The sequence below is a fragment of the Daucus carota genome, chromosome 1, assembly GCF_001625215.2.
Source record: "Daucus carota subsp. sativus chromosome 1, DH1 v3.0, whole genome shotgun sequence".
NCBI lineage: Eukaryota > Viridiplantae > Streptophyta > Magnoliopsida > Apiales > Apiaceae > Daucus > Daucus carota.
In genome coordinates, this window is record NC_030381.2 from 26,028,312 (window position 1) to 26,048,001 (window position 19,690).

At 33.2% G+C, this 19,690-nt stretch overlaps 1 protein-coding gene and 1 long non-coding RNA gene across 5 annotated transcripts; both read left to right on the forward strand.

Annotated features, from left to right (window-relative positions):
- Nucleotides 1-5,503: 5,503 nt before the first annotated feature.
- LOC108196423 (uncharacterized) lies at nt 5,504-9,886 on the forward strand. Of its 4 annotated transcripts, none has more exons than XR_010292173.1 (5): nt 5,504-5,641; nt 7,054-7,207; nt 7,288-7,576; nt 7,739-9,333; nt 9,515-9,886. It is a non-coding gene; the product is annotated as an uncharacterized LOC108196423 (long non-coding RNA). The 4 variants fall into 4 exon arrangements; XR_001801792.2 differs by having other exon boundaries at nt 5,508-5,641; nt 7,822-9,333; nt 9,515-9,870; XR_001801791.2 differs by having other exon boundaries at nt 5,508-5,641; nt 7,831-9,333; nt 9,515-9,824.
- Nucleotides 9,887-17,167: 7,281 nt separating this feature from the next.
- LOC108219935 (uncharacterized) lies at nt 17,168-17,897 on the forward strand. Its single transcript, XM_017393536.1, has 2 exons — nt 17,168-17,411; nt 17,509-17,897. Exons 1-2 carry the CDS (start codon nt 17,168-17,170, stop codon nt 17,895-17,897), a joined length of 633 nt encoding a protein of 210 aa, XP_017249025.1.
- Nucleotides 17,898-19,690: the final 1,793 nt, after the last annotated feature.

The following is a 19,690-nucleotide window of genomic DNA, read 5'->3' on the forward strand; positions in this document are numbered from 1 at the left end:
CATTCTTGTTTTAATAACGTAAACCTATTTTATATGTACATTCAAAAATGTACATGGCTAAGTCAAAGTCACAACTAACATCTCCACTTGGCTGCTTAGCCAAGATTTTGAAATGTATACACACATCTTATTATACTCCCACTTTTCGTGCGATCTATCACAAATATTTCTCAATCCTATCAAACTAAAATGTTTGATAAATGTCTCGGCTAGAATTGCTTTTATCAAAGAATCCGTAAGCATATCAGTAGTAGGAATATAAGTCACTTTGACCCCTTCCTTTTCCACTATTATATCATGAATATAATGATATTGTATTTCTATATGTTGTCCTTTCGAACAGTTTGCACCACTATAAATCAAATCGATCGCTGATGTATTATCACAATAAATCTCAATGGGCCCATTCATCAAATTGAGATTTAAATCCAATAAGAAACGTCTTATCCAGACAACATGAGTAGCAACCATACTACAAGTTATATACTCAGCTTCTTCTGTGTATCTTGCAACACACCCTTGTTTCTTGATGCCTCAACATGTAACAGCTCCTCCTAAAATAAATAGGTGATCAGAAGTCAACTTTCCATCATCTTTATCTCCATCTGAATCATCATCGGAGTAACCAATAATATCAAGTGTGTCCGCTCTATAAACCAACTTGTGATGCAATGTGCCTTTCAAATACTTCATAATTCTCTTAACATCTTCCCAATGAGCTTGACTAGGATTACTTTGGTATCTGCTAACTAAACTAACCGGATATACCAAATCAGGTCTTGTGCACAACATAGCATACATTAAGCTTCCACCTGCTTCTGCATATGGTTTGTCTAGTAATTCTTGTCCCTCTTCGGGATCTTTATTCTTTGTCAATCGTTTCCCCATTACCAATAGAGTTGGCGCCGGAGTGCAATTTTGCATCCCAAAACGATTAAGCACTTTACGAAGATACCTTTTCTTGATTTAGGCTCAATGTTCTATTTTTTTCTTTCTCTTATGATTTCAATTCCTAGAACATAGGACGCCTCATCCTTGTCTTTTATCTCAAATTCACTACCAAGTTCCCACTTAATTTTATTCAACATCTCTATGTCATTTCCAGCCAATAATATGTCATCCACATACAATGACAATATCGCAAATGAGCTCCCACTTTTCAAAGTGTAAACACATTTATGTATTTGTTAGATATGAAACCAAGTTGAATCATAGTATTAATAAATTTGAGATTACATTCTGTAGACGATTGTCTAAGTCTATATAATATCTTTTTCAACTTATAAACTTTGTCTTCACAACCCTCAACCTGAAAACCTTCAGGATGATCCATGTAAATCTCTTCCCTTAAGTCTCCATTAAGGAAAGCAGTCTTTACACCCATTTGGAAGAGTTACAAACCAAGACAAGAGACTATAGACAATATCATACGTATTGATGCAAACTTAGCCACTGGAGAATATGTTTCGTGATAATTAATTCTCGATTTTTAGGTAAACCCCTTTGTAACCAATATAGCCTTGTATTTATTAATAGATCCATCAGCCAAATATTTTCTTTTTAAATTCCATTTACATCCAATAGATTTTCTGTCTTTAGGAAAATCAAATGGTTCCTACATATTATTCTTTTCGATTGAATCAAGTTCATCTCTCATGGCATTCAACCATAATGTGGATTCTGGTGATTTCATTGCTTTAGTAATTGTTTTAGGATCTATCCCAATTTCCATGTCTTCTGAGAAACAAGACGCCTTAGGGATGGGCGCGGGGCACTTCGGGGTCGGGGAGACGGGAGTGCTATCCCCGCCCCCGATCCCCGAATTCCAAACACATCCCCGACCCCGACCCGAACCCCGAACGAGGATTCTTTTCCTCCCCGATCCCCACCCCGAACAGGGAAAGGGGATCCCCGCGGGGATTCGGGGAATTTCATTTTTTAATAAAAAAATAATGATTTCATAATATACCTTTTAAAAAAAACAAAATATTGACTCCTAATATACTAATAAAATGATATTATCTCATAGTTTCAACATCAAATCATATTAAAATTGATTTATAATATAAATAAAAGATAATTTTAAAATTATAAAATATGTTATATTACAATATAATTATAATCGACCAATAAATAAAGATTATTTTTTAATTTTAAAAATATTCTAAAAGGTATCTATTTTTAATTATTTATTAGTATAATAAATACAAACATATTATTATTTTTATATATATACACAATCGGGGTCGGGGATCGGGGCGGGGAGACACGAAACCCGACCCCGCCCCGATCCCCGAATTTTTTATAAAACTTTCCCCGATCCCCACCCCGACCCCGAAAAATTCCCCGAATCCCCGACCCGAACGGGGAGGGGATCGGATCGGGGTCGAGCGGGACGGGGTGAATGCCCATCCCTAAGACGCCTCAATATTGTACACATAACAGTCATCCATCCAAGCAGGTGGTTCTCTTATTCTCTTAATACCAATGATACTATTTGGCTCATTTTCCACCAATCGTATTATCTTGAGGCAACTCTTCTTTATCATGATCATCATCTATTATTGACAAATGATATTGTTCTTCTATAATATCCTCTTGTTCCATAGAATTTTCCACAAGAAAGTAGCATCTCTACTTTCTACCTTTTTTTTTTTTTTTTTAATAAAATACATAACCTTTAGATGGTTCCAAATAATCAATAAAGTTACACTTCAAAGTTTTGAAATCCATCTTGTCTCTATTTTGATAGGGATCATTACATGTGCAATGCATCCCCATTTTCTCATTTCACTTAGATCTGGTTTTCTTCCGGTCCATATTTCATAAGGGGTTGACTCAACTGATTTTGTGGGAATTCTATTTAATGTATAATTTGCAGTAAGCAATGCATTTCCTCAAAATCTTTTTGTTAGTCCCGAATGAGACAACAAACATCTGAACACATTTGATAATGTTCTATTTTTTCTTTCTACCACCGCATTTTGTTGTGGTGTAAATGACATAGTCTTATGTCTTATTATTCCGTGTTCTTGACAATAATTGTCAAATTCTATAGAATTGTATCCTTCCCCTCTATCAGTTCTTAAGACTTTAATGTCTTTTCCAAGTTGTTTTTCAACTTTGTCATATATCTCTTAAAGCATTCAAAAGCTTCAGATTTTCTCGATATGAGATACACATAACATATTTTGAACAATTATCAATGAATGTTACATAATATTCTTTATTAGCATGAGTTTTGTAACTCAATGTACCACAAATGTCTGAATGTATCAAACCCAAGAATTTTGTAGCTCTTTGTTCTTCTTTAAAAGGTTTTCTTATTATTTTTCCTTTTATGCAATGTTCACAAGGTGATTTATTCACTTCCATTCTTGGTAACAAATTTTCTTTTATTAGTTGTTCCATTATATTTATTCATGATGTCCCAATCTATAATGTCACATGTCATACATGCATATATTATAAGACAAAGAGTAATCGGAAATAGCATTCTTATTCATTTCATGGCAAACACTTTCTTATCCCTGCCAATGGACTTCCAAGCCATTCTTTGTTAGTGCATGAACTGAAATCAAATTTCTTCTCATTCCCGGAGCATACAACACATTCTTGAGTACCATGATACGGTTCCCTACATCTAGTTTATATGTGCCAATTCCAACCACTTCAAAATAAGTGTTGATGCCCCTGGAAACTCTCTTTCCCCCTTTTTTTAATTCAGTGAATTCAGCGAGCCCATCTTTGGTTTTCAAAATATGGTGCGTAGCATCGGAGTCAATCCACCAACCACTAACATAGTTGGTACCATTGAGCCTCTCTGTTTTGGCCAGTTCTGATGCTATCAATTTGCTCGCCAGTTCTTTGTATCTACCAAAGAGATACAATATACGTAAGTATAGTTTTTGTATAAACATGTTATAACACCTAAAGTATAAACAAACTAATTTTAAAAAAAATTGTCAGATTGATAAAAACAGATATTAACATAGAGGTTAGATTAAAAACACGTGAATACAAAATTATATAATTAACAAATAATATATAGAGTTAACATGTATAACATATAATCAAAAAAAATTACAATAAATCACATAAACAATAATACTTGAGCCACATAAAAAAATAAACACAGTTAATTAAAACAAATATTTAACAAAGCATGCTAGATACAAAAACTATAGAAAATAAATAAATTAATATATGGACAAAACCTACTATAATTATACTCCAAACAATTAAAACAAGTAAATAATTAAAACTAAACTAACAATCAACATGTCATGTTATACAATTAATTAATCTAGTGACACATACAAGGCAATTAAATTGTCAACAACATAAAAGCATCCATATGTTATAAAAATAATAAATCATGCATATTAATTATATAAATCCTAAACAAGAAAGATTAGCACATCAACATATAATTACCACATTTATAAAAGATAGATATCATGCAAAAATTGATCTATCCTAAAAACAATAGAGACTTAAATATATAAATTTTACCAACAAAAAAATTTATATCACTATCATAAATTAAACATGTCAACAAGATATAAATATGGCATTTTAATTACAAAAACAATTTCTTTCAACTAATAAACAACATGACACATACATATAAATTATATAACATGCCAACAATTTATATAATAAAATTTAAAAACATAACAACATGTCACAAATATTAAAGATTGCAAATAATAATAAATTATCATGCAACTTACAAAAAAATAATTCATCTTGTCAAAAAAATAGATCAACAATTATATATATAACATAAAATTATCTGGATACTATACACACATGTTTTATAAAAATTAATTATTGTAAAGTGTACCAGACACATACCAGATCACATAAATGAAAAGAATTAGCTAGGAGAAATAAATAAAAGAATATGAGTGGACGCGAGTAAACAACACGCCTCAAAACACCAAGCTACTTGAAACCCTAGCGACACCTTCAATTCTCTCACCTTAAAACCCTAGCTCTGATACCAATGAAAGAAGATTAACACCCCACCAGTGATTATCTATTACATATATAAATCCTGTTGTTTATTTACCCTGGAAAAGTCCACTTTGTCCCTCTACATTTCTTCTTTTTACTGTATTTTACCACTATACAATCTGCTTTATACGGTTCTGCTCAATTCCTCCCTATAAATTAAACACGTGGCTCATCCCCAGCCATGTCTTCATACTCTTCTTATCTTACCTAAACTGAACATTTGTAGGTGTATTCAATTTTGAATTCAAACCATACGAGCCAAACCCAGTTCCTCTTCTTCGACCCAAACTCAAACCTCAAATTCTCTCTCTGCTGTGTCCCCCCTTTTCTAGGGTTTCAAGCGCCGCTTCGCTGTTGGGAAATCAGTCCTCCAATTAAATCTCTCTCTCTCTCTCTCTATGGCGCTGGTAATCTCTCTACCTCTCTTCGTTTCTTAATTCGATTTACTTTAATTACATTTAATTAGGATTTTATAAGTCCTTTTTACTGTCAGATCAAATGCTCTTTTGATCCGATTCGTGCTTCTATCTTTGCTGTGTGCCCCTTTTTCTAGGGTTTCAAGCGCTGGTTCGCCGCTGGGAACCAATTCTCCGATTAAATATCTCTCTCTCCGGAGCTGGTAATCTCTCTGCCCACTGCTTTTTACTGTCGAATACAATGCTCTTTTGGTCCGATTTGTACTTTTCGTTATTAGTTGAGGTGGTAATTACAGCTTTGTTATGTGTTTTTCGATGAATATATTCAAAAAGCTGTGTTATAATTGATTGATTGTTTTTTAGTGGTTTGAATCGTATAATTGGATCGGTGATTTGTTTTGTATGTTTGTTGTATTTATGTTTGAATTAAAAAACTGTTTGTTGGTATTACATCATCTAATATATTATGATACATTCAATTTAATATCTTTGTAAATTGTTGTAATCTAAATGTTTGATGATTCGCACCAGAGAACGAGATTATTTTGAACATCGTTGTTCGTCTTTTTAGGTATTTTTTATTGTTTTTTTGGCAATTTTTTTTTATTCTTTTAATTTCAGGTCTTATCTAATTGAGTTGATACGCTAATAGGTTTTATCAATTCAACTCTGACATGTTTAGGAACATTCATTAGTGTATTTGCATGTCATTATATCTATCGATTCAGATTGAACAATTTTATTATTCTGCATATAGAAGTTTTAGATTAATATCTTTGTTTAGGTATTGCGAGTAGTCACCATTTAATATTTTGACATTTTCAGAACATGATTTCTTTTGGTAGCTGCTAATTTCTAATCTACATCAATCAGTTGTCTTTTTATTTGTCACTTTGGTTATAACATCCATTAGTGTGAACACAGTGGTTTCTCCAGAGTATGATACTCCTCTGTCTCAAGATAAGAGTCATTTACATATTTTAAACATAATTTGAGTTATAAAAGAAATATTTCTATATATTATTTTTTTATATATAATACACTTCACTTGCTAATGCCTCCCGGAGAATTCTTATACCTGCAAGACGCATCCATTTTTTTTGTTACTATTATATGAAATCGAATGTCCTGATCAATGCTAAATGGCATCATGTTATATTGCATGTGATGAATTTGATTGGTGATGCTAAAGGAAAAGTTGCAGTATTGTTAGATGACATGATTGAAACTGCGGGTAAGTTTAGTTTATGTGTCAAACCTTGAGTTATAAACATAACGCTATAGATGATACAAGTTGGAAAGTTAAATACTAGAGGTGATAGAAGACGAGGAGTTTTTAATTTAGCTTAAATTGCATCTGGAAGCTATTTCAACATATACTACTTTCAGTTTGTCAAAACACAATCATCTCTTTTTACAAAATAAATAATTAAGACCATGCTTTTCAGCATGTTATGCTTACTAACGTATTTTGTTACCTAATTATGTATTGAGCACTTAAGTACTGGAAAAAGACCATAGTCATTTTGTATAGCATTTGGTGTTTCTGAGCTCTAAAGATTTCGTTATAGCAGCTATCAATATTATAACAGTCCAACTTCAATGGCAATTTCAGGAAAGGAGTTGACTGGACTTGGTTTATGCTCCTGTTCTCTCACAGAAGCAAATAAACTGAATAGAAAATTGCGTGAGGTCTATAATTCCTAGGAAGCATTTGCATGGTTCAATGTTACTGCAATCTCTCTACAACACTTTCTGAGAACATGGATGTGCGTAATGACATGTGGATCTCTGGGTTTTGGCTAATTGTTTTATACATGTAGCTAATTATCAAACTGCACTTCTTCAGCTATTCTTGAAAACGCAACAGACATAGTTGCATTGCTTGATTTCAAGTCACATATAAGCGAAGACCCTTGAGGAGTTCTCAACTCTTGGAATGATCCCATATATTTTTGTCAATGGCCTGGAGTTAAATGTGGTGTCAAATACCAGAAAGTCATCTCCGTTGAGCTTAAAGGTCAGAGTTTGGTCGGGAACATAAAAAAGCGGTTGTTCTTAAACAATTTGGCAATAATTTACCCGACTTAGGCCTCGAAGATCAAGAATCTGATCATGATTTCATGTCCATCTGCAAGGTCAGTCTTTCAGTCATCTTATATGTACATTTGTCCTTAAGTTTTGTTTGCATGATTTGATATTATAGATTCTCTCAAGTGCACAATAATAAAGCTCTAATTCAAGCTAGAAACATATTTCTTCTAAAAATTAGAGCTTTTCTCTTTGCTGCACTTTCACAGGTATGCCATAGCACCCCACAGGCTTGATTATAATTAATTTATCTATTATTTTTTTCCTGAAATACACTCGCGATGAGATCCAGCATTTTCAGGGAATAAAGATGATCTAAAGAATTTATATCTCTTCCTAAATCATAAAGGAACAGAATCAGAAGCATATAGTAAACTGGTGACATTTCTAAACATTTCTATTCTCTGCTGATTTAATCTATTGTACTCACCATGTATTTGATATGAGACCTTGATGAATTATATACGACTTTTCATTTATTTATTGTGAATATGTCTGTAGCTTGATTTTTTTTGTATCATTCAAAATTGCTATGAAGATCTTTTTAACGAGTTTGACAAGTACAAAAAGATTGAATGATTGTGATACTTTTATTATGGATAATACTTCTTGGAATGAATGGTATAGTTTATTAACTTAATGATGGGAGGAGTTGAAGGATAGTACTGATTAAGTGATGATATTGTTCAAAATTTCTTTAAAATTGTAAATAATATATGAGTTTAATTCATCTCTGCCATTATTTGTAATCAAAGCTAGAATTGTGATTTGATCTTCGAGTCTCCATCTTAGTGATGGTCTCTTATTAGAGCTACTGACAAGAGGTCTCTTACAGACTGGGTGAACTCTCATCCAACAGTGGGTTTCTAACCTTGATAACTGAGTTTGATTTTCAGTATTTATAATTTTACTTTTAGGTAAATATTATGAAAACTAATCATGCGAAGACGTTTGAATATATATGACAAGAGAATAATGCTTGCAAATTTCAACTAGAATAATGCTTCTAAGTATGAGAAGTTAAACAAGAAAGAATTGTAAAATTCTTTGCTCAATTTAGAGATCAGATGATCACGATGTTGGGTTTTAGCAGGAGCATGGGAGCAACTATTTATGTAGAAATATAGAATTCTGCAATAAAAAGGCAGAATATATTCTTGTTTTAGTATTTACTAATACCAGAATTTAATAGTAGTTACAATAATGATTCCTCTGTTTGCCCAATGATTTCCATGGTATATATGATGTCGAGCATTTTGTCAATGCGCTAAGGTATGATCTACAAATTATGAAGAGGATTCCTGAAATTCGAAAAAAATGGGAAGATGAAGAATATAAAAGCTTTCCTGGTAACAAAGCTTTGCCTTTTGCCTCCAATATATTGCTTATAGAATATTAAACTATAGCTGTGTCATTTTGGTTTAGATTTGACCTCCTAGAGATGCTCCTGTCAGTTGGTAATTTGGTATACAATAGAGGCTTTGCAGAGGATGAAAGAACATGGCAGTCATCATGCAATTTCAATTCATCTTATAATTCCAACATATGTAGCTTCATTCATAATCACAGCACGCATACTTGATTATCATAATTGAATAATCATATAATTTCTTAACTGCACTCACATACTAAAGACAAAGAATATAAAAGCTTTCCTGGTAACAAAGCTCAGCCTTTTCCCTCCAATATATTGCTTATAGAAGCTTAAACTATAGTTGTGTCATTTTGCTTTAGATTCGACCTCCTAGAGATGCTCCTATCAGTTGGTATACAATAGAGGCTTTGCAGAGAATGAAAGAACATGGTAGTCATCATGCAATTTCGATTCATCTTATAATTCCAACATATGTAGCTTCATTTTCATAATCACAGCACGCATACTTGATTATTACAATTGAATAATCATATAATTTCTTAACTGCATTCACGTACTAATTGTATATGAAACTGAAATTATAACTTTCTTCCTTACATGACAACTGAAGTTTTAGGGTTCGATGATTACATTACAACTTTTTCACAAGCAAGGGGTCAAGACATAGTCAGGGGTGTGAATTATGCATCTGTAGCTGCTGGAATCAAAGAAGAAACGGGGCAGCAGCTGGTACATCTACATTTATAGTTCTTTGTTCTATTTCTTGGAAGTATTATGTATTATCAATCTTCACTTCCCTCTGCTAATATTTTTAATAAGAAAAAGTATGTTGACAAACAATGATGTGGTTATTATAAAGAGCATAATATTTTGCTCTGGATATGTTGGGTACTTTCGGAGATTTTAGTTACTTCCAAGAAGCAACGCGGTCACCTGTTTTATAAGTCCTTGGCATGTTATTTAGATATACCATACACGTCTCCAGAGTAATGAGGATCAAATCAAAACCTTCGTGTTCTGTTGGTTTAAGTTAGACTATGCATTTTTACTTAAGTTTGCTCTACACATGTATCAATTAGTAACAAGAAAAGTTATCCAAATTTATTTAAGAGGTTTCTCTTATATTCGTTACTTCCAAGAATATACCATACATGTCTCTAGAGTAATGTGGATCAAATCAAAACCTTGGTGTTCTGTTGGTTTTAGTTAGACTATGCACTTTTACTTAATTTTGCTCTACACATGTATCCACTTTTACTTATTTCAATATATAATTAAATCAGTTTTTTTAAATGAAAAGTTATCCAATTTTTTTTCTGAGGCTTCTCTTATATTCGTTGTTAGTTGTTAAAGGCATTTGTTTTTTCTATTAAATCATAAACTTCAAAAAGATTTCGTCAAGGAACTCTAACAAATAATAAGCTCTGTAAAGAGGAGAGTTTTGTTTTTGTAGACAGGAATCAGATTGTCCTCATAATGTTTACAAAATTTAAAACAAATTATTATCTTTAATTTTTAACTTCATTTATTATTATAAACAGTTTATAATATTACATTTATAAGTCTACAAAAAATTACACTATTTTTCCACGTATTTTTAAAATAATTAGAAAATTTGATTAAAATTCTATTAACATATATTTGAGAAATCATCAAAAATTTGTTTTTGATGCAAAAACAGGTATAGGTGTATAGGTCTTTCAAATGAATGATAAAGGAGTATACCGGAGAAGCAGTTAAAAGAATGAGAGCAATAATGGTTATAAAGAGAACTTAACTTCTAATTAAATTGCAATTAGATGTAATTGGTTACCAAGTACAATAAGGAGCCCTTATGAATAACGATCCTGCATTCAATTTTTAAAAAATATATATGTATCAAATGATATAAAATATGAAGTATTTTAATAATATAAAATATAAAATATGTCTTTTATTGTATAAAATAATATACAACTATTTTAAATCGGATTTTATCGGGTTTCGGGTTCGGATAAGGTTTTGGGTCACTCTCGGTTTAAATTACTTGAGATCCAGACCTAGATTCAAACTTTTCGGGTTTGAAAATAAGATCCACACCAAATAAATCGATTTCGGTTAGATCCAATCAGGTGGAACAATTTGGGTATCATGGTAAAACTGTCATCCCAGCCCAGAAGAACTTCTACTCCAATAGAATTGATATGGCTTTCACTTTACTCGGCTTTTTCTAAAAATGGCCAATAAATTATATTCAAAAAAAATATGTGAGAGTTAGATGTGTTATGGTAATATTATTATTTTATTAAAATGTCGTACTGCATTCAAAAATATTAAACATTTATTAATGCAAGTTTAGAATATTAAATATAAAAAAATTAAGAAATTCCTAAGAAAATTTAAAGTAAAGAATAAAAAACAAAAAATAAACAGAAAACAAGATTCTTATAGCAACTTCTACCATCTTCAAGATAATATTATAAATTAAATATTTTTAATTAATAAAAAACAAATAAGTTCCTGTAATATTCTTCAAAAATTATTATTATATAAAAATTAAAATTGCCAAGCGTAGCGGGCAAGTAATTAATGTAATACTGACCTCTTTTAGAAAATATATTTTATTCATCTTCCGTTTTTGTTTCAATCATTTAAAATTTCAAAAATGCAACTTATAAGCAAAAGAATTATTCATTAACTGTTTTATATTCTCATAAAAATACCTCTTTTATTTATTAAACTCAATTATTAAAACATTTAACATGGACAAATGCAACTTCAAATAAACAAACACCATACATCTAACAAACAATAAATTTATGACTCAAAAAAGACATTTTTTTTATTACACAATGTTTGTAAATTTTGGGAGAAGAAGAAAGGAACAATAATTTTGTGTCACCTTCATTATAAATTAAATATTTAACAATAATGTTATGTCTTCAAACATTTTATTATATAAAAATAAAAATTGCGAAGTGTAGCGGGCAAGAATACTATTTATGTAAACCAGATAGATATATGTATATTGCTTTTAGGACTCCAAGAAGATTGTATACTGATTTTGTTGTTTTCTTCTAAACTCGTGCATCAGCTATTTATTGAAACTATTCACAACCTTATTTCCGTCCTATTAGCAACTACCTCATCACGTAGCCACTTATCCACTTATCAGATAGTGCTAATTGAGTCGAATTCACGTTTTCAATGCATTAATTAGGGGTATCCCACCATTTTGAAGATATTAGTTAGAGGTATTAAAGGAAAAAGTTTATAGAATATATTTTTTCTTGGTATGTATGATTTTTTCAAAATGGACATGTAAAAGAGGATGGAGGCAGTATTTACATACGTTTAATATAAAATTTCAAGTTAATTTGAAATTAAGTTGATATATATTTAATTCTTGAAAAAATGTACGGTCAAAGAATTAAAGTCTTGTTATTTTTTTTTTTTTTTTTTTTTTGAAATAAAAGGTTGATTTCATTCAATAATCAAAGCATCCGACAAGATTGTCTCCAACAAATAGGATGGAGGAGACGAGATAACAACATAGCTATTAGGTACACATGAAATTTTAGCCAATTCATGAGCTACCTTATTTGCTTGTTTTCTAATAAACTTAACCGAGATATCCCCTCGATTTCTAAGCAGATCCTTGCATTGCTGCACTAAAGTTCCGAGCTCCATGTAGTTCAGGAAGTCCTTGTTTACAGCAGTAACTCCTAGAAGCGAGTCACTCTCAATAACTACTTCAGTCACACGCAGATCTTCTACCCATTGCAGACCTTCATAAATTGCCACTACCTCTGCTTCTAAAACACTCGAAGAGCCCTGGAATCTCGCTGTCTTCCCTGAGATATATTGTCCTTCATGATTCCTTAGCACCATTCCTATAGCGAAAGAATTCTGGCCTTGCTTAACAGATGCATCCACATTTAGCTTAAGGGTACCCAACTCAGGACGTTTCCATTTTTGATCTTGCTGCTGGGGATCAAAACGCGGATGATGTATTATTTTTGTCTTCCTGTTGTTCACATTTTGCCACTCTTGAACTTGTCTCATACTCCAGTTCAGAACACCTGCTGAGGTTAATGTTTTGCCTTCAAAGATCTTTTTATTCCGTGCATACCATATTCCCCACAACACTACTGAGATCTTCACTAGTTTATCCTCTACCTCGCTGCTTAGCTTGTCAAGAATCCACTCCGGTAAATTTTCTACTTCCCACGTATTGTATTGAAGGTTCATTTGCTGCCAACACTCACGAGCAAAGTTGCAGTCAAAGAACAGATGAAGTAAATGTTCTACGTCTCCAACACACATAGCACATCCAATAGGGACTAAAACACCTTTACTTCTGAGGCGATGACGAACAGGGACGTTGTTTCTACAAAGACGCCAGAGGAATATTTTAATCTTGTGAGGGATCTTTAGGTTCCAGAGTCTGTTCCAACCTTTTGACTGCTGCAAATCTACATCTCCAATATGACTTTTATGCCATTGTTGGTACCCCGACTTCACTGTGTATTGCCCATTAAAAGAATGGTTCCAGGCGATCCTGTCTTTAATACACGTTTGCGGAACTCGAGTGTTGATAATAGCTTCAGCATCTTCCTCATTGAAATAGCCTCTAATTTTCATAACATTCCACTCCTTTCTGTTTTCCATAAAGAAGTCGCAGACCTTTAAGTTTTGGTCTGTGTACGGCATCTCTTGGCTCACTGTTGCACTTTCCTTACTTCGTAACCATTTATCTGAACATATATTTATTGACTGACCATCTCCAAGCACCCACCTTAGCCCCTGCTTTAATTCTTCTTTCGCTTCCCAGAGACCAGACCAAGTATAACTAGAGCCTCCCATTCTGCGAGCTTGAAGCAAATGACAGTCCGGAAAATATCTGGCTTTTAGCACCCTGGAGATTAGAGCATCTGGTTTGGTAATTAAATTCCAACATTGTTTTCCTAGCAGAGCTAGATTGAAACCATGAAGATTGCGAAAACCAAGCCCTCCTCTTTTTTTCGACATACTCATTTTGTCCCATGCCAGCCACTTTATCCCCTTACTATTGCTCGAATTAGATTTCCACCAGAAAGCATTCATCAGTCTCTCAATCTCTTGACATAGAGTTTTGGGAATTAGAAAACAAGACATAGCATACGACGGAATGGTTTGAGCGACATTTCTTATCATAACTGCTTTTCCAGCTCTCGACAATAACTTTGAACTCCACCCCTGTATTTTCTGAAAAATCTTGTCTTTCAAGTATCGGAATACAGTTTTCTTTGAACGACCAATCAAGGAAGGAAGCCCCAAATATTTGCTGTCTCCCACATCATTAAACACCCCCAGGACCTGCTTAAGCTCTAGTTGCTTGTCTCTGCGAACGTTAGAGCTAAAAAACACTGCTGATTTTTGGTAGTTTACAGCCTGCCCAGAAAGAGATGCATATGAATTCAGAATTCCCTTAATTGAGTGCGCCTCATCAGTTGTAGCTTTAAAAAACAGAAAGCTATCATCCGCAAACAAGAGATGTGTAATCGAGGGAGCTGAGGGACTAATGCAACAACCTCTGATAGAACCATTTTGAGCAGCTGATTTCAACTCTAAAGACAAGCCTTCCACACAAAGCAAAAAGAGGTAAGGTGACAGAGGATCACCTTGCCGGAGACCTCTTTTCGGAATAATAGGACCAATCATAGAGCTTTGAAAAGATATGGAATATGACACCGTCGTAACACATAACATCACCCAGTTAATCCATTTCTGATCAAACCCCATTGCCGATAAACGGGCTCTTAAATAGTCCCAATTCACACGGTCATAAGCTTTACTGATGTCAAGCTTAAGAGCAACTTCCCCTTCATGACCACTTTTCTTCTGCTTCAAAAAAATTTATAAAAATACTTAGGCATGGGTTAGTTATTAAATTATATTGTCAGCCCGCTCCGCATAGGCCTGTATTTTTTTTTTAAAATTCTTATGTTTGCTTAAATTTGCATTTGATTAGCAAAGAAAAGAAAATCTTTTTTTTTTGTTTTGTAAATGATAGGTTTTATAATAATATATTTTTTGTTTGTTGTTAGTTATTGTGTGCAGTAGGGATGAGCATAAATTGAACCGAAAACTGAAACCGAACCAAAAACCGCATGAAACCGCACCAAATAAAACCGCATCGAATAAAAATCGAACCGAATAAAAACCGCACCGATGCTTTGGTTTCGGTTTTGGTTTTCGAAAATTTTAAAACCGAATACAAACCGAACCGCGCCGCAAAAATATTTTTATTTATTTATTTATTTATTATATTTAAATATAATATATAAACTATATCTATTTATAAAATATAAAATTATGTTGTGGATGATAAAGATTCTCTGTTGGATGTTTACTCTCGAAGGTAAAGATGTTTAGCTCTATTTCTTAAACACTCTTATAATTACAATAAAGAGTTTGTTATTTTGTTTGATAGTTGCACCTATGGTCCACTCACAAGAATGATTTATTCCAGAAACTTTTTTTTATTGCCCTCAGATGAGTTTCTGATCAGTAGGCAATCACATAAATGTGAGAAATGGACAATGTGTTATCATGGATTTCGTTGTGAACTCCTGTTGTGCCAAAGGCTTTGGTTTTGTGTAGTTTCTAGATCAGTAGATCCTCTGAAGTTTAAGCTCCGGAGAATTCATTCTTTTTTGTTGCAAGTCCACCCTTTATAAGTATTCATATCATGATTTTTAAGTTTCTCGGACTCTTAATGGTTTGATAACCGAACCGCACCATATGAAACCGGAACCGCTCTATTATGAACCGAACCGCACCAATGGTGTTTGGTTTGGTTTCGGTTTTCAATTTTGGAAACTGCACCTTTGTGGTTCCAGTTGCGGTTTTGGGTGCAAACCGCACCACGCACATCCCTAGTGTGCAGAATCTTGAAATAATGCAAAGAGACATAATTACATTACAGACACAGGGCCACTCAAGTGGATTTCATTATCACTATATACACAAAAACATAACGGCGGGAACAAAATAATAGTGGTGCAACATCAGTGTATAAACCAAAACACAATTGGATTTGAATTTAAGAACTCTCTGCAACTTGCAGTCCTTTCAATCAAAGTCGACGAATTAATGTGATAGTGTTTCTGTCCTCCACTACATCTCACAGTACTTGTGAGAAAAAATTTACCAAAGCTTCATCTCGTATTATTGACAATAGAATTTTATAAAGGATTTGTCTTGTGTGTGCCCATGGGCACACGCTAAGCGCGGAATTTTTTATGTTTGAGAGATTTTGATCGGTGTGGTGGTTGTATATGCAGGGGGTCCACCATTATTAAAATATGAGAACCAATAGAAATGAGTCAAACTTATAAAATTTTCGCTTAGCATGTGCCCATGGGCACACACTAGAAAAATCGTTTTATAAATATATTTTCCATAAAGTAAAAACATAAGTGGGTGTTATGAGTATGAAGCATTAATTGCATAAGTAGTACTGTATCAGGTTTACTTTACTCCATGCGTATGTGAACCACATGTTAATTACGGAATACTTGTATGATAACCGCAGTAAGAGCATCTCCAATGGGGTTGGCTATAATAGTATAAAATAATGGTTGGCTAAAAATTTGCTGAACCTATAAGGTGTGGGACTCCAATTGGGTTGGCCATAATAGTTGGCTATATTTTGAAACTAGTAGTTTATTGTTATTTTGAATAATTTTTAAATTTAATTTACAACGGCTATATTTCCAACGGCCATATTCCAACGGCTATATTTCCAACGGTCATATTCCAACGGCTATATTTCAACTTTCTATAAATAGTTGATAGAACATGAGACTAAGTAAGACACAAATTCAAATTCATTCTCACTCTAGAATTCCTCTATTTCGATGAATAACACCACACAAATAATTCTCGACATCATGCAAACCGAAGAAGTCAAGAAAGAATGAGAATTGCTGCTGTCCACCTTCATCATCGGCGTCAAAGAGCGAACTCTCTCTCACAACACGGTGGTTCTATAATGAATCATCGTGTAATTGATCGCAACAGAGAAGAAGGTCATGCTAGACTATATTATGATTATTTTTCTAGTACACTTACATACACGGTTTCTGTCGAAGATTTCGAATGCGCAGATCACTATTTTTACGAATCCACGAGGCAGTTACAACTCACGATAATTATTTTACTCAAAGAACCGATGCCGTGGGAGTTCGTGGATTATCATCACTTCAAAAGGTGACAGCTGCAGTTAGGATGCTTGCATATGGAAACGGCAGCTGATGCTGTTGATGATTATGTACGTATTGGCGAGAGCATGGTAATAGAGAGTTTAAAAAGGTTTGTTAAAGCAATTGTCGAGGTATTTGCAGCTGAATATTTGAGACGACCAAATGCGGAAGATGCGTCTAGATTAATGGCAGAGACCGAACGACGTGGCTTTCTCGGAATGTTGGGAAGTATCGATTATATGCATTGGAAGTGGAAAAATTTTCCTACTGCTTGGCAAGGTATGTATCCAGGTCATGTTCGTGAACCAACTATTACATTAGATACAATAGCTTCAAAAGACTTGTGGATTTGACATTCTTTTTTTGGATTACCAAGGATCTCTAAACGACATCAATGTATTAGATCGATCGCATCTATTTGAGGACTTGGCAGAAGGTCGTGACCCTAAAGTGAAGGATACTATTAACGGAAATGAATATAACATGGGCTATTATCTTGCTGATGGTACATATCCTTCTTGGCCAACATTTGTTAAAACTATTCCAAGGCCTCAAGGTAATAAAAGAAAGTTTTTTGCGTCTGCACAAGAATCTATGAGAAAAGATGTTGAAAGAGCATTTGGTGTGTTGCAGTCTAGATTTGAAATGGTTCATGGCCCATCACGATTTTGGGATGTGAGCACAATGAAGTATATTATGACATCTTGTATAATTTTGTACAACAAGATCATCGACGATAAGAGGGATATCCATATGGAAGAATAACACTTTGATACAAATGCTGAAATACCAACAGTCACCCCGTCTAGAAATCATCCAAGGTATCTAAGAGAATTCATACAAATACATCAACAAATTCGAGACAAACTCACTCATATTCAGCTGCAAAATGATCTTGTAGATCATCTTTGGCAGATTCATGGTGGTGATTTAGTTGTAAAAACCGATAAATTTGCTTACAAAAGTGTTAATTGCGGACCATCTATTACACAATGAAGTAGGCGTCCGATCACCTGCAAATGTCTTGTTTTCATGAAAGTAGTTGCAAATTCTATTCAAATTGGTTGTTTGTGTCTGATTTTTGCCTTGAATCGGGTCCAAGCTAATGTTTAGCGAACCGGATAACAATAACATGTCCTCAATCAAAAAGTTCTTTGATCGTCCTTTTTTCGGTTTGTTTGGCACTTGTTGACTATGCTCCTGTGTTAAAGGGGGTGTTGCGGAGTAAGAAATCTCCTCGACTTCATTATATGTGTCGTCGCTTAGTAAAGAAATAAACGTGTTTGTCATTTTTATGATTCCTGTAAAACACAATTTTCTTTTTTCTCTCCAAAACTAGAACATATATAAAGATGCACAGATGCTCAAAGTTCACTCATATTTCGTGATAATATATTAAGACATGATCGAAAAGGGGAAACGAACAAAGCGGTGGTGGGGGAAGTTTTACCTCCGGTCGTAGGAGCTGATTTTGAATATAGATTTTGAACGTAGATACATGATTTTGACTGATAAAAAAAGGGTGAAAGGGATGAGCAACACGTGGGAGCATAGAGAGGGAATGAGTGGCTTGGATCGTTTGAACGTATACGTAGTGTATGGTTCAATGGCAGAAGTGAGAATATGGGAGTATCAATTGGGTGAAATGGTCATTTCAAAGGTATTTTTGCAACAGGCTTTATAATATAGATAGATACACCCGATTTCAACAAATATAGTATAGTAGTACTTAATGAGTCTACTACACAGTACACACCTTGTTCTACTTCCACACTGCAGTACATAGCTTGATGGTTTTGTACTATACGTTTCTTTTCAACTGCTCGACACGCATTAAAATGCTCTTATAAAATATACTTCCGTAACTTATTTTGAAGATTTTTTTTCTGAATAAAAATATAACATCCAAACTTTAATTCCAAAAAATAAAATCTTAAAAATAAATTACACAGCTATACTTTATAGAAGCATTAAAAGTAAATTGAAAACTACAAACTAATCTCAGTCACAGAGGACTAACTGATCAAAATTCTGATTCAATTTCAGACAACGAGATCCAAATTTCGTTTCAATCGAGAAAATATTAATCTTCAAAAATTCAATTTCTAAAATTCAAATTTATTATATCTTCTGTACAACACATCATTACAATTATTTCTCCCATACTATACAAATATGTGTCCTTGCATTTAACATAATTTAAAAAAAAATCCAAATATGTACCAAACTATTTATCTTGCTCTTATTTTCAACAACTACTGGGAGGAAGGAGTAAGTGTAATGAGTATTAAGTGAGAAAATGGATATGAGTGGAAGTCACCCATCAAACATTAATTACAACATCATTCACAAGTGCTCATTATTTCATGTGAATCTTCTGTCAACAACAATAATAAGAAAAATTTGTTGTTTTCTTCCGTACATTAAATGTTTTCTACATTTGTTTGAGAAAATGAAACAAATAAAAATTTAAGCATACGACAGAAATTAATTAATTAATATATGTTATTCAGAATAATATAATTCTATAAATGATATTTTTAACTATATTTTCTTAA

Bases quoted from the DNA above. Each gene is read 5' to 3' on its own strand.
- LOC108219935 (XM_017393536.1), top strand. From the start codon at position 17,168: ATGGAAACGGCAGCTGATGCTGTTGATGATTATGTACGTATTGGCGAG. The intron at 17,412-17,508 runs GTATGTATCCAG...TGGATTACCAAG, and splicing joins TTTTCCTACTGCTTGGCAAG to GATCTCTAAACGACATCAAT.